The sequence below is a fragment of the Ctenocephalides felis genome, unplaced genomic scaffold, assembly GCF_003426905.1.
Source record: "Ctenocephalides felis isolate EL2017-DRISC unplaced genomic scaffold, ASM342690v1 CF-g0.4_SCAFFOLD_03572, whole genome shotgun sequence".
NCBI lineage: Eukaryota > Metazoa > Arthropoda > Insecta > Siphonaptera > Pulicidae > Ctenocephalides > Ctenocephalides felis.
In genome coordinates, this window is record NW_020539726.1 from 35180411 (window position 1) to 35200246 (window position 19836).

General features: G+C 26.4%; 1 protein-coding gene across 1 annotated transcript in view; it reads left to right on the plus strand.

Annotated features, from left to right (window-relative positions):
* Positions 1–453: 453 nt before the first annotated feature.
* Positions 454–19836, plus strand: part of LOC113388417 — a 111348-nt gene continuing 91965 nt past the window's right edge. Inside the window, exon 1 of the mRNA XM_026625795.1 lies at positions 454–954. Within this exon, the coding sequence (XP_026481580.1) occupies positions 783–954 (172 nt within the window). The 5' untranslated portion in view covers positions 454–782. The remainder of the gene's footprint in view (positions 955–19836) is intronic.

Consider the following 19836-nt stretch of genomic DNA (forward strand, 5'->3'; position numbering starts at 1 on the left):
AAAAAAAATTAAACAAGAATGAAAGTGATTTTTAAAAACTGATTTGAACTGTGAAAAAAAAATGATGTGTGAAGCTGTAGTTTGCAGGAAATATATAAAAATGAAAATTATTTATATAAAATATATTACAGATAAAATAGTTTTATGAAAATTGTGAAAAAAAACGTGAAATTGTGTTAAAAATTAATTATCACACGACTAAAACTTTAAGTGATTTTTTAAACTAAATTCTTGTGTACTAACTAAAGTTATTTTAGTTTTAGCAATTTTAATAATATTTATTTACTTGTGCTTAATAATAAACTTAAAATCAAAGTGCTTTTAATATTTTCATAAATTATTTTAAATATTATTTTAATAATTAGAACCTAGTTACATAAAAGTCTCTTGCAAAAGTGTTTCAAAAATATTTGTTTTTAATTATTTATAAAATTATTTTGTTAAACTTTTACAAAAATTTGTTAAAAAGTTATAAAACAACATTTGTCATGAGTTACCCCAAAAAACTGCGTTCTGAAAAACCATTTGCTTACAAAAACTCGCATTAAACTGTTCACGGTATAACTCTAGGTGTTCCTCAAGGATCTTAACGCGGGCCAATTTTTGACATATAAAACGCGAAAAACAAACGAATAAACAGTGAATATTATAAAAACTGGTGTATGAGTGTATTAAGTGTACATTAAATCATCAAAAAGTGTGTTAAATTTTTTTTCAAGTGTGTTAAACAATTAAGAAAGCGTAACTCAAAATTTTACAAGTGGGTGTTTTGTCTTTTCAAAATGAGTTTCTTCAGTTCCCTTCAACAATATGTTGCCAGTGGCGTCGCAGGATTGGGTTTAAGCCCCAGAAGGTTTTCTTTGAGTCGACAAGATTCCACAGAAGGTGAAAAAACTTCTGGAAGTCCTGGAAGTCGGAGTGGGTCTACTGGAAGTGCGCACGCCCATGTACAAGGTAATAAAAAATAGTGTTGAATTTGAATTGAATGAACAATTTATTTTTATTATTTAATGTGAATTAGTGTATAAATCAATAATGCACTTGACTTTTGAATTTGTAATTAATAGAATTAATGAGGGAAATATTCATTTATTTTTAGTAAACAAAATTTTCATTTACATCTCGTAATGATGCGACACGGAATTCCGAACAAATAGACGAAAACCGTTCTAGTTTGTTTTCTACATCCTTGAATTGCAATTTGATTGCGAATCTAAATAACAAACTGTCGTATATTATATATAGTATATACACCAATGTATATATATATATATATATATATATATACCTGTGCAAATAGTTTCGATTTTATTCCAACTATGCCGCAAACGCAAACTAAATTGACTACAAACTAAGTTGAAACTGTAAACATGAATTTCTCTGATACTGGGAAATAATTTACATTTGATAATTGTAGTTGATAAAATAGTTTATTTGGTATATGGAAAAGTAACTAGTGGTGTATAGAATATGTTTATTCTTATGCAAAACAAACTGTACGTAAATTGAATGGGCAAAGCCACTCTGTTTAAATGAGAATTTTGTGGTTGGGTTTTGGGGAAAAATTGTTTTGAGGGAAAATTCACTGGAACATTGTATATTATTATGTTTAGTTAGAAAGTTTATGAAATTTTCTATAAACGTGCGTTTTTAGATTTTTTGGTTTTGGAACAAAATTTTTCGTAAAAGTTATCCAAACTTCACACTTCAATGTTATTCATACAGCCCTCGCGCTTATACTTTTATACGTTTGTGTTATTTTATTAATAATATTATTTAATATTTTTATGTTTTTTATATATTTTTAAAATGCTTATAAATTTGTCTATGAGTGTGTATTTTTAGATTTGTTAGTTTTGAAACAAAATTTTTGACAAAAAGTGATCAAACTTTGCAATTCAATATAATGCTATATAGTTTTTTCGTTGGCACTTTTTTGGGATTGTGTTATTATATAAATAATATTATTAAATATTATCATATTATATGCATAAGACTACATTTTTAGATCGTTTAATTTTGGAACAAAATTTTTGTTAAAAATTATCCAAACTTTGCAATTTAGTATTATGCATATAGCTTTGTAGGTTACACATTTTTTTTGCGTTTGTGTTATTTTATTGATTATATTATTCAATATTATCATACAATTAAATATTATTAGAAAGCTTATAAATTCATCAATTAAACTACAATCACAGTTTTGAAAAACAAAATTGTTAACAAACATTAGCTAAACTTGTGACATACTCATTATCTTATTACTTTGCAATTCAATATTATCCATGCAGCTTTTTCGAATGCACTTTTCTTCGTTTGTATTTTTTTATAACTGTTATTATTAAATATTAGCATACTATTATATATTTTTGAAATGCTTATATATTCATTTATAAATGTGCATTTTTAGTTTTTTTAGTTTTGGAACAAAATTTCTAATAAAAATTATCCAAACTTTGTAGTTCAATATAATCCATACAACCCTCGCGCTTATACTTTTCTACGTTTGTGTTATTTTATTTATAATATTATTAAATATTAATATGCTATTAAATATTTTTAGAATGTTCATACATTTGTTCATAAGACTACATTCTTAGATTTTTGGGTTTTGGAACAAAATTTTTGGTAAAAATTAATCAAACTTTGCAATTTAGTATTATGCATATAGCTTTGTCGGTTGCACTTTCTTAGGTTTGCGTTATTTTAATAGTAATATTATGAAATATTAGCATGTTATTGAAGATTTTTGAAAAGCTTACAAATTTGTTTATAAATGTACATTTTTAGATTTTTTAATTTAATTGTCTAAACTTTAAAATTCATAAAAATCTATACAGCCCTCGCGCTTCCACTTTTCCACGTTTGCGTAATTTTATAAATAATATTAATAAACAACAATATACAATTTTAATTTATTAAAAAGCTTATAAATTTAGCAATTCAACAGCATTTACAGTTTCAAAACATTTGGAACAAATTTTTCAATAATAATTAGCTAAACTTTGAAATTAATAAAAATCCATACAGTCCTCGCGCTTACAATTCTCCACTTTGCGTAATTTATAAATAATATTAATAAATACTATTAAAATACTCAAATAAATATTATTAAAAAGCTAATAAATTTAGCAATTATACAGAATTTACAGTTTAAAAAATTTTGGAACAAAATTTTTAATAATAACAATCTACACCTGGAAATTCATTCAGCCCTCGCGCTTACACTTTTCCACGTTTGCATTATTTGATAAATAATATTATTGAATATTAATATAAAATTAAATATTGTTCAAAAGCTTTTAAATTAAGAAATTAAATTGCAATTACAGTTTCAAAAATTTTGGAACAAAATTTTTAATAATACTTGTCTAAACTTTAAATTTTTTTTCCACGTTTGCGTAATTTTATAAATAATATTATTGGATATTAATATACAATTAAATGTTATTAAAAAGCTTATAAATCTAGAAATCACACAATATTTACATTTTCAAAACTTTTGGAACAAAATGTCTAAACTTTGAAATTCATTAAAATCCATACAGCTTTTGTGCTTACACTCTTCTACGTTTGCATTATTTTATAAATACTATTATTAAATATTAACATCCTAATAAATATTTCTGAAAAGCTTATAAATTTATTTATAAACGTACATATTTAGATTTGCTACTCTTGGAACAAAATATTTATTAAAATTATAATTTATACGCGAACAATTTTATCCAAAGCAAAACCACTTAAACATTTATCTCCTTGTATAAATAATATACATATAAAAATATATTAATTCTAACAAAAAAATATATATTAATTTTTTCTAAAATATTTCTGATTTTGAATAATAATAAAAACCAAACATCGAAAAAAAAATAACAAAATCGGAGATATTTTTGAGAACTTTTCATGCAAAATGTCTTTAATAACTCGACTAATAATACATAGAAATTTTTTGTTTGATTTTTCACACAAAAATATTTAATATTATACTAATTAATAGTTTCATTATTTTTGAAAATTGGGAAAAAACATAAGATATAAGACAATACTCATCTTTGAAAAAAATCTAAGTAAATTTTATACCTAAAATCTAAGTTTATTCAATATCAGAAGTGGGATGAGTTTGTACTAAATATAACTATATTAAAATATTTTTTTTTTCGAAAAGTCAAAGTCCCGCTGTACTTAATATTTTTTTAAAAGACAAAATTTATTTAATAGCAATAAATGAACTCATAAAAATAAACTGTGAGTCTTTATAATTAGAAGTCCCACTAGTCCTTTAGAAACTGCAACGTCACTCGTATGTTATGAACCTGAGTCAGAAAGACCCTGTAATCGTTTTTTGAGAAATACGCCTGATTGCATAGCAACCGCATGGCTCTTATATTTAGCATGGCTAAAAGTCCAAAGACAAATTTTTTCAACACACCCAATAAATTACCCACTTTTCCCATTACTGAGAGACATTTTCTCCTCAAAAAATTCATAAAATCCATGCAGCCCTCGCGCTTACACTTTTCCACGTTTGCGTAATTTTATAAATGATATTAATAAATATTGATATACAATTATATATTATTCAAAAGTTAATAAATTGGGCAATTTAAGTGCATTTACAGTTTTAAAAGTTTTGGAACAAAATTTTTAATAATAATTGTCTAAACCTTGAAATTCATAAAAATCTATACAGCCCTCGCGCTTAGACTTTGTCAAAATTGCATCAAGAGCTCAATCTGCAGTAGTTGGAAATTAGATAAAAAAATGATGTTTTGAATATTTAAATCGTTCCAAAGACTAATTTGTTAACAATCCCAGTAAATCACCCACTTTTCTTATTATCCAGAGCTTTTTTCCACAGTACATTTGCTCCTCAGTAGCTTTTGCGAAAGCTTTATCTGATGTTGAAATGTTGAAATTATTCATGAGCCGGATTATAAATACATTTTACATTGTGTTCCTCGTCCCATGTTAATGGTTGACAAATCCTTAACATTCGGAAGAAGAGCCTTTAATAATTAATGGCTTTCCATGATGACGATAACATCATGTTGTAACAATTGAGAAACAACCCACTCACTGGGAAATTATTATTTTCATGGGAGCGCTTTTGTTTTATTGTGAGGAAAATGGGGTAAATGTCGTTGATGGCTTTTTTAGATGTCGTGAGCATTTTTATAGACTTATTATAAGGTTATTGACATTTAGAAAATTATTCGAATTGTATTAATATAGAAGTACTACAAAAATTAATTCACGATAACTTACTTTCAAAGAAAGTCACCCAAAAACTTTTTCCCATGTTGTTTGAGTTTGAGCAATATTTACGATAAATTTTGTTCCATACTTTGAAAATCTGTAAATGCACATTCATTAACAATTTAATATGCTTTGTATTGAGATATAACAATATATTACATTTTTAACAAATTTTTTGATAAATAACATAAATTTAAAAAGTGACACCAGTAAACCACATCATATATAAATTGATAATGGGTTAGTCCCAAAGTTTAGGTGATGTTTGTCAACAATTTTGTTCTAAAATTTTTGAAACTATGAACGCAGTTCAATTGATAAATTTGTAAGCTTTTTAATAATATTTAATTGTGTATTAATATTTTTTGTTCCAAAATTTCTGAAACTATAAATGTAGCGCTGAATTTATAAGCTATTTTATCATATTTAATTCATTATTAATTTTATTGATAAAATTATGCAAACATGGCAAAGTGTAAGCGCGAGGCCTGTATGAATTTTAGTGATTTTCAAAGTTTAGACAATTATTATTAAAAATTTTGTTCCAAAATTCTTTAAACTGTAAATGCTGTGTGATTGCTAAATGTATAAGCTTTTTTATAACATTTAATTGTATATTAATATTATTTATAAAATAATGCCAATATAGAAAATTCTAATAAAAAGCATGCAAGGATTATATTGAACTGCTAAGTTTGGATAATTTTTACCAAATTTTTGTACCAGAACTGACAAATCTAAAAATGTAGGTTTATGAACAAATGTATAATCATTTAAAAAATATATAATAGTATATTAATATTTAATAATGATAGTTATAAAATAATGCAAACGTCCAAATGTGCATTCGAAAAGCTTGCATGGATTATATTGAACTGCAAGGTTTGAATGATTTTTATCAAAAATTTTATTCCAAAACTTACTAATCTATATGTGAACATTCATAAACAATTTATATATTTATAATGTATTATAAGATTTTATCGAATTTTTTTTCATCAGTTAATTTCGTCTCGAATTTTCAAAATCGACTAAGTATTGTGAGCTAAAACCCGGACAAAAAAAATCAACCAATCAATTTGCTATTTGCAAAGAAACGGCTCGTCTGATCGTCGTGCAAACACAAACAACGCAAGTCCTTATTGGGATATATCAAATGGCTTTTATATTTTTGAAATTGGTACAGCCGTTTTTGAGAAAACGTTGACGAAAAGTCAAAAATCTAGTCTCACACACTCATACTTGTTGCTCCAATTGTTGGTCTCAAACGATTCAGAATGGCTTGAAACGTCGCGAAAACATAAAATTAGCAAATACGATTTTTTGATGAAAACATAAACTTCAGGAAGTTAAAAAAAACTTAGTGCAATCTGTTAAAAAATTGCAAAATCTTACGAAAACTGCATCATCGTAGATTCTGTTATCGAACATTCCCCCGGACTTGTTTTTATGTAAAATACGCCTGATCGTATGGCAAAGAGATACACATATCTTTATTATGACAGAATTTCCTCACAAATTTAATATATAAAATTGCTAACTAAGATTTGAATATGCAGATCATCCACTACAAATTCCAAATATTTAATCAAATTTTGAATGCAAATTCCAAACTATTAGAGATAGAGTTCCTGATGCACCTAATATTTAATGTACCTCAATCTGTTCTAGTTTTGGATGTAGTACGAGCACGTAGTAATTTGCAAACTATTGGCAAGTTGTGTCGAAAATTTCTTGATCTAACTTCTTATTGAAGTTATCTTGAAATCCGTGGACATGCGGATTTCCGACTTACTAGAACAGAATACTAAATCCTTCAAAGTTAGGAGCAAGTTTCTTGATGTATTTAGAGATATGTTGACACAAAAACATGATTGTAACATTATGAATTTGTAAACTTAATTTTTATTAAATTTTACCAGGCAATTCTGTCTTACAAAATAGCATTGTCCAGGCAACGCTATCTTATGCTCGTTTCTTACTTGTGAAACAGAAAAAATGTCTTTATGTTAGCCGTGCGATCAGGCGTATTTTACATAAAGCAAGTCCGGGGGCATGTTCGAGAATGCAGTTTTCGTAAGATTCTTCTTTGCTTGTTTATACACAGCAAATAGTTAGACATTTTGATAGTTTCCTGCTGTTTGATGAGGCAGAATTTTGCGATTAGTCTAGGAATTAGTTTAAGGACAAAATTTCACTCATTTTCAATCACTTCGAATAAACTTCTATGATCGTCAACTAATTCAATAATCTCCAAGTTCCAAATTATCAAGTCAACCATATAAGTTGACTAAACTTCCATTTCAGTTTTGCTTTCAATTATAACTCAATCAGAATATATAAGTCCTTTATAGAAGTCCTTTATAGGGTGGAAAACTATTGAAGGATATTGTCCCGTCGATGAAGGGAAAACTATTGATGTTATTGTTCCCAGTACTATATATATATATATATATATATATATATATATATATATATATATATGTAGTATGTGTCTACTACATTGTATGTGTCCCAATATCAATAATTTCAGACGAGTTAGTTTAGCGATTCTTGGGTATAATGTGATGATGTGATTAGGAAATGCTAACAAACTGGAGTGGTGTATAAGGTTGGGGGAGTGTTGTGGCGGAACAGGGATGGACAGGGTTTGGGAAATTATGGGGATAATAGGTACTGTGGATGTTACATCGACATCGGTTTTTCGTTATATGTTAATAGTTATTTTGTAGTCATAATATTTTAAAGAGATAATAATGAGTACAACTTTTGTTCCATTTTTTGTTTGGTTTTGTGCCAAAAGTGTATATTTTATTTCAGAATTTAAAAAAACGTTCTGTTTTAATTTAAAAAAATAAAAATTCGAAAGTTTTCGACAAAACGGAATCGTTTCGACAAAATGAATTTTCAGAAATTCTTTTTCGTTTCTTTAATTTTTTTTTAAAATTTCGGAAAATCCAAAATTGTAAAGATTGTCAACAAAACGAATTAAAAAAATAAAAATTTCGTATATTTTAAATTTTTCGTATATTTAAAATGTGAAAAACACATTTACCAAAAAAATCAAAATTTTTAAATTAAAAATTATTTCAAAATTTTCAACAAAACGAATTAAAAAAAGGAAATTTTCTAAATTTTTCTAAAAGAACTTTCAAATAATTCCAAAATTTTTAAATAAATATTTTTTTGAAAATTATCAACAAAATTAATTTAAAAAATGGCAAATTTCCCATTTTTTGTCGAATTTAATAAATTTTTCAGGATTTCCAAAAAAATATAAATTTTTGAATAAAAATCACATTTTTTTAGAATTTTTCAGAAATTTTAATGATTTTCAAAATTTTTAGATAAACTTTTTCTTCCAACACTTCATAAAAATAGTTTTTAGAAATGGCACATTTCCAATTTTTTGTCAAATTTTCCAAATTATTCAGAAATTCTTAAAAATTTCAAAATTTTCAAATAAAATTATTTTTTTTTGCATAAATTAAAAAAAAAAAACAAAATGTTTATAAAACACAAAACATTTGTTTCATAAATTTAAAAAAATCCATATTTTCAAAGTTTTCAACAACACGATTTTTCTTTACAAATAAATTTATTATAGAAAATTTTCTTTTCAAAAATTTAAAGCTAAAATTTTTGAAATTTTCAACACGAATTTTTTCAAATATTTAAAAAACATCAAAACTTTGAAAATTTTCAACATAACGAAGTTTTTTCAAATATCTTCAAAAATTTCAAAAAATCGTTTTTTTTCAATATTTTCACAATTTTTAAAAATCCAAAAAACCCAGAAATATAAAAAAAATCCAACATTTAAAAAAAAATTTTTTTTTCAAAAAAAATAAAAATAAAAGCGAAACTTTTAATATTTTCAACAAAACGACTGTTTTTCATTTATTTGAGAATTTTTTTTTTTAATTTTCAACGAAACAAATTTAAAAAAAAATCAAATCTGAATTTTTTTCCTAATATCTTACTCAGTATTTTCAAAAATTTCAAAATTTGCCAATAAAAAGCACATTTTTTGCAGAAATTAGAACAAAATCAAAAATTCCAAAATTTTTGAGACATTAATTTTATTTTCTAAAAATGTTTTTCAAATTCGAAAACTTTTCCAAAAAAAAGTTTCAAGAAATTCATGATTAAAAAAAAATCGATTTATTTTGAAATCCAAATTTTCAAAAAAATTAAAATTTTTCAAATATTTAAAAAAAAACAAAAATGACATATTCGAAAATTTCCAAATATCACTACAATTTTCAAAAATATACAAACTTTTATCAAAATTTAAAAATTCCAAAGCTCGCTTATATAATTGTAAAAAATAACAATTACAATAACAATACAATTCAGTTTTGGAAAAAACAATCTCTTTTATATGTATAAAAAAATCTATTTTATTATATTTGTATGTATGAATAATTTTCAAAGATATGAGATAAGGTCCTTAAATTTATTCATTCAAACTGAGCTGGATTAGGTTCTCTTTATATAGGTAAACATATTTTAGAGTTAATAAACATACAATATTAATAATATATAATATGAATTATAAAATCTATACATAACAAATATTTACAACGATTGTAATTATTCGTTTTTTATTAAAATAGTTGACAAAATATTTTTAATATGTTAATCTAATAAATAAAAAAACTTTTTTTAAGTTTTTTGTGAATTGGCTAAAATTGTGTACCTTGCCTTTTTGTGATTTGGAAGCATCTGTCTACGTGTCTCTATCAATATATGCTGAGAATACATTTAATCTATAGTCTTAAAGATATATATATATATATATATATATATATATATATATATATATATAATATTTGTAGTAAAGACGTATAGTATTCTCAAGAGAAATCCGTTTTCTGTATATAGAACAGAAATTCAGAACAGAAGAGATTCTGTTCATTCATGTGATGAACAAGTTTTGTCAAAGAACTTAATTGAAATCTAATCAAAGATTTAATTCTGAAACAAACAAGATGATTTTAGATTACAATATATATATATATATATATATATATATATATATATATATATATATATACTAAAAGTGACCTTTACAACACTAATTATATTTGAAAGATAAAATAAAATAAAAATGTATACGAGATAAAATTATGAATAATAAATTGTCATCAAAATTACATAGATGGCGCTAGGATTTACTTAATGATATATGTTAATAACGAATATTCGAAACTTTTAATTGAATTGCGGACTATCTAAATGTTAATATTAAGAGCTAAAACTTTTACATGATTTGTTTTTATTAATTTGGAAGCATTTGAGCCCTTGGGAGCAAAGAAATTCAAAAATGTCCATATTAAGGAACACCCTAATACATATTTATATACATATATATTTTTTCTAAATATTTGTCTCGCCACCAGGTTTTAAATTTATTATAAATCTTATTGTTACTTTTTTTCTTAAATATTTCAATTATATATACAAATTATATGCATACAAATATTATGCATACAAATTATAATTACATAATATCGAATCCACCAAACGCATGTACTGGAATCTTTAATATGAATTTAATTTAATCATATCTCAAATTCTCAACATAACTTTTCGTCTTTCATATAATATACTAGAAGAGTACGTAATATTTTCCTTTTTGTTTTTATTAAATTGCTGTTATTATGTTGCCATATATTGTTACATCTGGGTCTCTTTATTGGTGTAATATATATTTTGTGTAATATAAATGACTAGGATATATAACCAGAAATTCCATAATAATAAAGTTTTCACAGTCACCGTTTCTTGGACAATATCGTAATTTGGGTTTTCTTGTTATTAAGACTTAGATTTTGTATTTACTGGAGGCTACTTAGAAAAATTTGTTTTTTCTTTTGTATTATGATAAATATAATTAATAAACAAATAGCAGTGACACTAAATCAGTCGGTAAGTGTCATAAACTGTGAAGATGTCTATCTGTTTGTCGTATGAACAGGCGTATTTTACGTATAAACAAGCAAGGAAGAATATTGTGATATTGTGAACATTCTTCCTTGCTTATTTATATGTAAAATACGCCTGATCGTACGACAAACAAATATACATTTTCACAGTTTCTGTAACAAGAAGAAGTTAAAAACCCTTATTACACTAATTTACCCAATTTATGATCCTTAATATGTCCTTTATATATATACTCTGGTGTAATTATTACGAAAATTATGTATTTTGATGTCGGTTCACCTCGCCCCGGTTTATTATATCAATTTATAGTCTGCCATCAAAATGTCGTAAAATATGGCATGAAATGCCAATATCTATGGCACATGTATGAGGAAGTTGTTAATATGGATCGTAAATTTATAATGAGAGAGTTTCGAGAAAAGTAAACTGGGGTGGATACCTGGATAAGGGTTGAAGATAGACATGACCAAGATTGAATGCAAAATTTAGGGGACAATTCTCTGGTAAAATAGACTATAACATGGTGTTGTCATGGTAACGCGTTCTTGGTACTAAACCATGCGAAAATGCTGAGTTAATGCGTATGTTATAAATGCAGATTACAAAGATGTAGTTAGCATAACATTATTAACTTCCCGTAGGGTAAGTTATTGTAATCGTCCAAAAATCGAAAATGAAATTTTTTGCATATCTTTACGTTCCAGAGGTTTCTGAACATCTTGGCATACCTCGGAAAAAATGGATGTGTGTGTGTGCGTGTGTGTGTTTTGTATGTCCGCAATTTTTCGTCCACGTTTTCGGGCGCACGGATCAATCGATTTGAATAGTTTAAAAAACATTCAATCCCTATTGTTAGGGAGATGTGCTGATTAGTTTTTGCCAAAGGCAGGTCCAGCCATTTCGGAGATACAGAGCAAAGAGTGCAGAAAATACAAAGAGAGTTTTTTAGAGAACGGAGCATCCGATTTGAATGATCTAAAAAACATTCAATTTGCATTGATTGTGAAAAGTGTTTATTAGTTTTTGGCAAAGGCAGGTCCCGCCATTTCGATGATACAGAGCTAAATGTGCAAAAAAATGGACGCTTAGTTTTTGTGAGAACTAAGCGTCCGATTTGAATGATCCAAAAAACTTCGTGCTTGTTTCAACAAAATAATTGCTTTCGGAAAAAAAAATGTTTCAATTTTTTTTTGTATATCGAAAATAATTCAGATTTTAATTTTAATTCTGACTTAAGTTCACAAATAATTGCAACTTTGCAATTCAGTTTATATAATTTTTATAAATATTAGACAATATCACACTATTTATTTATAATGATCTTTTTGAAAACATTTAAAATTCCTCGAATATTTTATTACGGTACGTGAAGTTCCAGCAATTTGCCTTAAGGCACAATGCCATACACCACTAGTTTTCTTCTATATTTATAAAAAAACTTTATGAATACAAGTATTTGTGAAAAAAACATTTTTATCCCTAAAAGTCAATTACATTCGACACTGCAAAAGTCGACGTCGAAGAATTGACTCGAAGTTAATGAAATTTTGAAATGGATTTATTCATGACGGTTGGCGGATATCATAACTTGGATTTCATTTCACTTTTATTCTTTCCGTTTGTGGTTGTTAGAAAAAAAAACTCTGGAAATATAAACTTGAGTAGAATTACTTTTATACCGCCAACTCTGAGTATAAAAGACCAATGTTAAGAAGAACTTTCCATACTGAATATTAAGAAAAGCCATGCGGTTGGTGTGCAGTCAGACGTTTGTCTCAGGTTGTCAGATAGAAAGCATAACGTAGAAACCGCACAAACGTCTAAAAACGAAGTTAGATAACAGGGTGTTTCTGACTCAGCTTCATAACATACGAGTGACGTTGCAGTTTATGTGTAAAACGCCTGAATGCACAGCAAATACATTGACATTTCGATATTATTTAGTATGATTCAGTAGCATAATGTATGCAAGTTAGAACTTAACATGGCCTTGCCATAACATTTTTCTGTTTGCTGCAAAATTGGTCCCTGATTTGGCTTGAAAATATTTTCTCAGTGAACCAACTCTCGTTCTATACTAATTAAATATTATATAATATTTTCGCGTCATTACTTTCCGAATTTAATCAAAGTAATGCGTTTTGATGTAGATACGAGTATTTTGCACGTTTAATTACTCGGTCGGAATTATTTCCGACAGATAAACATGTGCTAATTCACACGAAAATTATTTGCCAAGTTTGTACGAACTCCATTTCGATATGGAAAAACATGATTAAATAGGTGCGAGGAATGAAATTAATTGGTAACTAGTGGTGTATGGCACCGTGCCTTGAGGCAAATTGCTGGAACTTCCCGTACCGTATTGAAATATTTAATAAATATTAAATGTTTTCAAATATATCATTACAAATACTGTAACTTTCATTATTTTTGCTATCTTTTGTTATATCTGAGCAAATCAAATGTAAATCATAAATCACAAATCAATTTATCTCCTGAAACATTAACAATCGTCATTTCATTTCGAATTCAATTTAAAAAAAAATTTTGCCTTATTTACACAAAGTTGAAAAAGTGCTCCGGTATAGTCACAGTCTAGACGCATTTGCAAATAATTCTGTGCGACATTTTCACTTATACCGTGCTTAGCTTGGCGGCATTTTTACATTTTTCAATAGGTTTCTCACAAAATTGGAAAAGTTCTCCAGTACGTAAACAGTATAAACGCACTTGCCAAAACATTTCTACCAAGTTGTCACTTAGACTGTGCTTATTCTAGCTAATTTTTTGAATTTATTAACCCAAAATTTTATATTTTTTATAATTTATTTGTCTACAATTAAAATTAATATCTGAATCATTTTTGATACCCAAGAAATTTTTTTTTTGAAATTAAAAACAATCGGAATTTTGAAATAAGAAATTGCTTTCACCAAAAACTAATTGTTTCTTCTCGATGTCAACACAAGCAAAATGTTTTTCGAATCATTCAAATCGGATGCTCCGTTCGTTTTCAAAAACTGACATTTTTTGCATATTTTGCTCTGTATGTCCGAAACGGCTGGGCCTGCCTTTGCGAAAAACCACTACTTCTACACATCATTAAGAATTGAATGTCTTTTGGATCATTTTAAAAAAATATATGTCGTTTAAAAAAATTTCAATATTTTGTAAAAAAATCTTAATTTTTAAAACCGGCAATTTTTTTTTCAAATCTTTCATATGTTTATAAAATTTTCAACAATGTTCAAATAACTTCAAAATTTTCAAAAATATAATGTGATTTTTTCTTTTCTCAGCTTTTTAAAATTTTAAAATGCGGTACGGGAGGTTCCAGCAATTAGCCTTGAGTCACGTGTTAGACGTATAACTTTGTACTAGTATAAATACTGATAATACTGGAAATACTGAAAATACTGAAAATACTTGAAACACTGGAAATACTAGACCGACTAAACATACTTAATATACAAAAATTACTGCAGATGCTAAAACACTAAAATTACCAAAATACTGAAAATTCGCAAAATACTGAAAATACTGGAAATACTGAAAATACTGAAAATACTGAAAATACTGGAAATACTAAATATATTTTAATATACAAAAATAGATAACAAAATGCAAATGCTAAGAATACTAAAATTAACTAAATACTAGAAACTAAAAATCACTAAAAGGTACTAAAAAATGATAAAAGACACTGAAAATACTTAAAATACTAAACATATTAAACATACTTAATATACGTAAAATACTGAAAATACTAAAAACACTAAAATTATTGAAAATAATGAAATAAATAAAAAATACTAAGAATACTAAAAAATACTAAAAATACAAAAATACTAAAAATTCTAAAATACTGAAAATTATTACTAAAAATACTAAAAATTGCTTAAAATAATGTAGATAAGTACTTTGTAGAGATTAGATTCTCCTTTTTCTCAAAAACTCGATTTATATTTTCTGCACTCTTTGCTCCATATCTCCGTAACGGCTGGACCTGCCTTTGCCAAAAACTAATCAGCACATCTCCCTATCAATTGGAATCGATTGTTTTTTGAACCGTTCAAATAGGTTGATCGATGTTCCCGAAATTGTCGACGAAAATTTGTATCCGCACACACACATACATACACACATTATACATCAATTTTTTCTAAGGTATGCCAAAATATTCAGAAACCTTTGAAACGTAAAGATATATAAGATATTTTCATTTTCGATTTTTTTGCGATTACTATAACTTGCTCTATGAGAAGTTAACAAAGCAAGAAAGAATCTTATGATAACTGCATCATCTAACTTATTTTGTTATGATAAACGGCAAATAGATAGACATTTGCACAATTTTCAAGTATATAGAATAAAATAAAAAGAATTATGATATCACTTTTATGTAACAAACTGGTGACTTTACGAGAAAACATTATTATTATGTAATTTTTGGTGTATATGACCATTTATACTGCACAAAATATATTATAGCAATAAAAAGACCAACATGAATTTACAGAAAAATATTTCTGTTGGATTGTATTAGAACATATTATATTAGAGACGTAAAGTTATGTTGAGAATTTGAGAAATGATTAAATTAACTTCATATTAAAGGATCCAGTACACGCATTCGTTGGTTTCGATATCATCTAATTAATTTATAATATTTTTTTTTATACAATATTCGAAAAAAATCTCTGGCAACTTTTGTCTGTCTCAAATATAATAGATGTATTTTTCTCTTCCTCTCGGTGTATTTTTTCCCTCACCTGAGTCTCTGAGAATGAGGAGCTTTAATTAATTAATGACTTTCCTTTGCTTTTGTTTGTAATTTGTCTTAGAAATGCCCAAAGTTAGCCGTTAAGCCGACGGGCAGGTATTGTCTGCGAAAAAAAGTGCTTTTTCATGGACAGAGGATTATTTTTTACCTTCAACGAAACAAAAAAGACTTATGTATAATATAAATTAAATACGACAGAGAACGGATGTGTCTTTGTTATTCGACGTCGTTTTTTTCAGCTAATTGGGAAATACTCATAATTAACGACAGAAGAATTTTATCCTTTTTATCAGTTAAGTTGAAGGAATGATATCTATCTAAAATCCATAGTGATTTTCTAAAGTGCACAAACACTTTCAATAAAAAAAAACCATGGACTATAGTGTTTGCTGTTCTAGCATTTCGAAAGGATCCAATTTATCCTCGATGGTCTTGTCTTTAATCTACTAATAGTCTATCAGATACAAAATGTAGAAAAAAAACTCCATTAAAGATATCAGATGGCGAAAAACCATATTTTTGATTACTAGATCACTTAATCTGATAAATATCATTATTACAAATGACAAGGATTTATTTTTATTAGTTTCTAACATAATATTAACATTTGATATTTACAAATTATCTTTAAAATTCTTAGTTTTACTATCTAGTTTTTGTTCTATTTTATATTATTTGTGGTTACCATTTCAAAATTTTTAAGAAAAATTTCTTCAGTCTGCGAAAATGCAACGAAAATGCGTTACGCTACAAATACTGATTCGTCATTGGCGACCGATGTGGTCACTTGAAACAAGTTGATGTGATTGGTCGAGATCATTTGTAAATGTTTGAGGTTATGACGTCAAAATCTAGATTTAACCCTTTTAAACCACTAGCGCCATCTATGGACGTCGCGAAAAATCATTAACATAGACACGAAATATCAAGTTCAAGTGAACAATTAATTTTCTCAAATTAGCTTTAACATGTTTAGTTTTGCTATTTAGTTTTTCTTCTATTTTAGATTGTTTGTGGTTGTCATTTTAGGATTTATAAGTAAAATTTGTTTATGCAACGAAAATGCGTTACGCCATAAATACTGATTTGTCATTGGCCATCAATGTAGTCATTTAAAACAAGTTGATATGTTTGGTCGAGATTATTGGTCAATATTTGAGGTTATGACGTCGAAATCTATATTTAACCCTTTTAAACCACTAACGCCTTCTACCGACATCGCGAGCAATTATTCACATAAGCACGAAATATCGTTCAAGTGAACAATTAATATTTTCAAATTAGCTTTAACATGTTTAGTTTTGCCATTTAGTTTTTCTTCTATTTTAGATTGTTTGTGGTTATAATTTCAGGATTTATAAGTAAAGTTTCTTTATGAAACGAAAATGCGTTACGCCACAAATACTGATACGTCATTGGCCATCGATGTGGTCATTTAAAACGTATTGATTTTATTATTCGAGATCATTGGTCAGTGTTTAACGTTTTGTCGTCAAAATCTAGATTTAACCCTTTTAAACCACTAACGCCATCTATGGACATCGCGAGCAACAATTCACATAGACACGAAATATCGTTCAAGTGAACTACATTTTGTCAACTACATTGTTTGTATTGCTTTATGACATTTGTAGACTGTTTTTTGTTTTCAAAATTACATTAATTTTATTACAGTCTCCAACTTGTTATTTAATTTTCTCATTCATGGGATGGAAATTTAGATTTAACCCTTTTAAACCACTAGCGCCATCTATGGACATCGCGAAGCATCATTCTCATAAGCACGAAATACCGTTCAAGTTAACTATCTATTTCCTCAATAACGTTGTTTGTACAGCTAAATTATGACATTTCTAGACTGTTTTTTGTTTTCAATGTTACATTTATTTAATTACAGTCCCCAACTTGTTATTTAATTTCCTCATTCATGAGAAAATGTATTAATTTCGTTTGCTCCATTTTGTATCATCAATAATTCATACTAATTTTGAGCAATTATTCACATAACTACGAAATACCGTTCAAGTTAACTATCTATTTCCTTAACCATGTTGTTTGTACTGCTAAATTATGACATTTCTAGGCTGTTTTTTGTTTTCAAAGTTACATTTATTTAATCACAGTCCCCAACTTGTTATTTAATTTCCTTATCCTGTGAAATGAATTACGTTTTGTCGTGAAAATCTAAATTTAACCTTTTTAAACCACTAACGCCATCTATCGACATCGCGAGCAATCATTAACATAACCACGAAATGTTTTTTAAATTAACTATTTATTTCCTCAATAACGTAGTTTGTACTCCTAAATTATGATATTTTGAAACAGTTTTTGTCAAAATTACATACATTTAATTGCAGCTAGTTATTTAATTTTCTCGTTCATGGGAAAATGATTTAATTTTGTGAGCTCCATTTTCCATCATCAATAATTCATACTAATTTTCCTCTGCAACAGGTGTTTCCAAACCAGATGTAATTACATTTTCCATTAAAACTAAACTCTCGTATAGAATTAAGTTTTTACTTAAATAGAATAAAAACAGTGTAACATTTGAGTAGAAGCATGTTTTAATAAAAAAATTCTCGTATTAATTTATATTATTATATATCCAGGAAATAATTGTGTTTTTAAGGAAAACAGAAACACAAATATTGTTTTTTTATAATTAAGGAGCTCCTACTAATAATTTCCACACACTAAAATATTATTTGCTTATTATCAAAAATATTATTCAAAATAAAAAAAATTCATAACAGTGGATTGTTATGTGCCCGAAAAGTTGGGATCAAATACATTTTTCCTGGTTAATTACGAACAAAAACAGAATTCTACTAATTAACTTTTTTCACTAATTGGTTTGATTAAATAGAATATTTATTTATTTATATTTATATTTATTTATATTTATAAAAGCATTGTAACATTTTAGTAGAAGCAAGTTTTATCGGAATAATATCTTATTAATATATATTTTTGTATATTCAGAAAATATTTGTGTTTTCTCATTATAGTCCAATTTTTTTAGGAAAACAAAAGCAAAAATATTGTTTTTTTATAATTAAGAAGCTTCTACTAATAATTCCACAGGCTAAAATATTATATTTTTCTAAATTTTATTCAAAATAAAAAAATTTCATAACAGTAGATTGTTATGTGCCCGAAAAGTTGTGATCAAATACATTTTTCCTCGTTAATTACGAACAAAAACAAAATCCTACTAAATAACTTTTTTCAGTAATTGGTTTGATTAAATAGAATAAAAACATTGTAACATTTTAGTAGAAGCAAGTTTTATCGGAAAGTTTTCTTATTAATATATATTTTTGTATATTCAGAAAATAATTGTGTTTTCTTTATATTAACCATTTTTTTTAGGAAAACAAAAGCAAAAATATTGTTTTTTATAACTGAGATGCTTTTACTAATAATTTCACAAACTAAAATATTATATTTTCATGAATATTATTCAAAATAATTTTTTTTTATAACAGTGGATTATTATGTGCCCGAAAAGTTGTGATCAAATACATTTCTTCTCGTTAATTACGACAGAAACAGAATCCTACTAATTAACTTTTCTCACTAATTGGTTTGATTAAATGAACTTTTGCTCATTACTCTTTCTGATATAAATATATTTACTTATAGACTTATTTATTTTCCGAAGCGGAAAATTCTGCAAAATATTTTCTCTCTGGTTTTTCAAGAAATGTGCAACAAACAGTTGTAAGTAAATAACTAAAATCGATAAATAAAATCTGAGAGAAAATTCTAGAGTATTTAATATTAATATATGCATAATAATATACATCGATTGCAGTTTTTCCACAGAA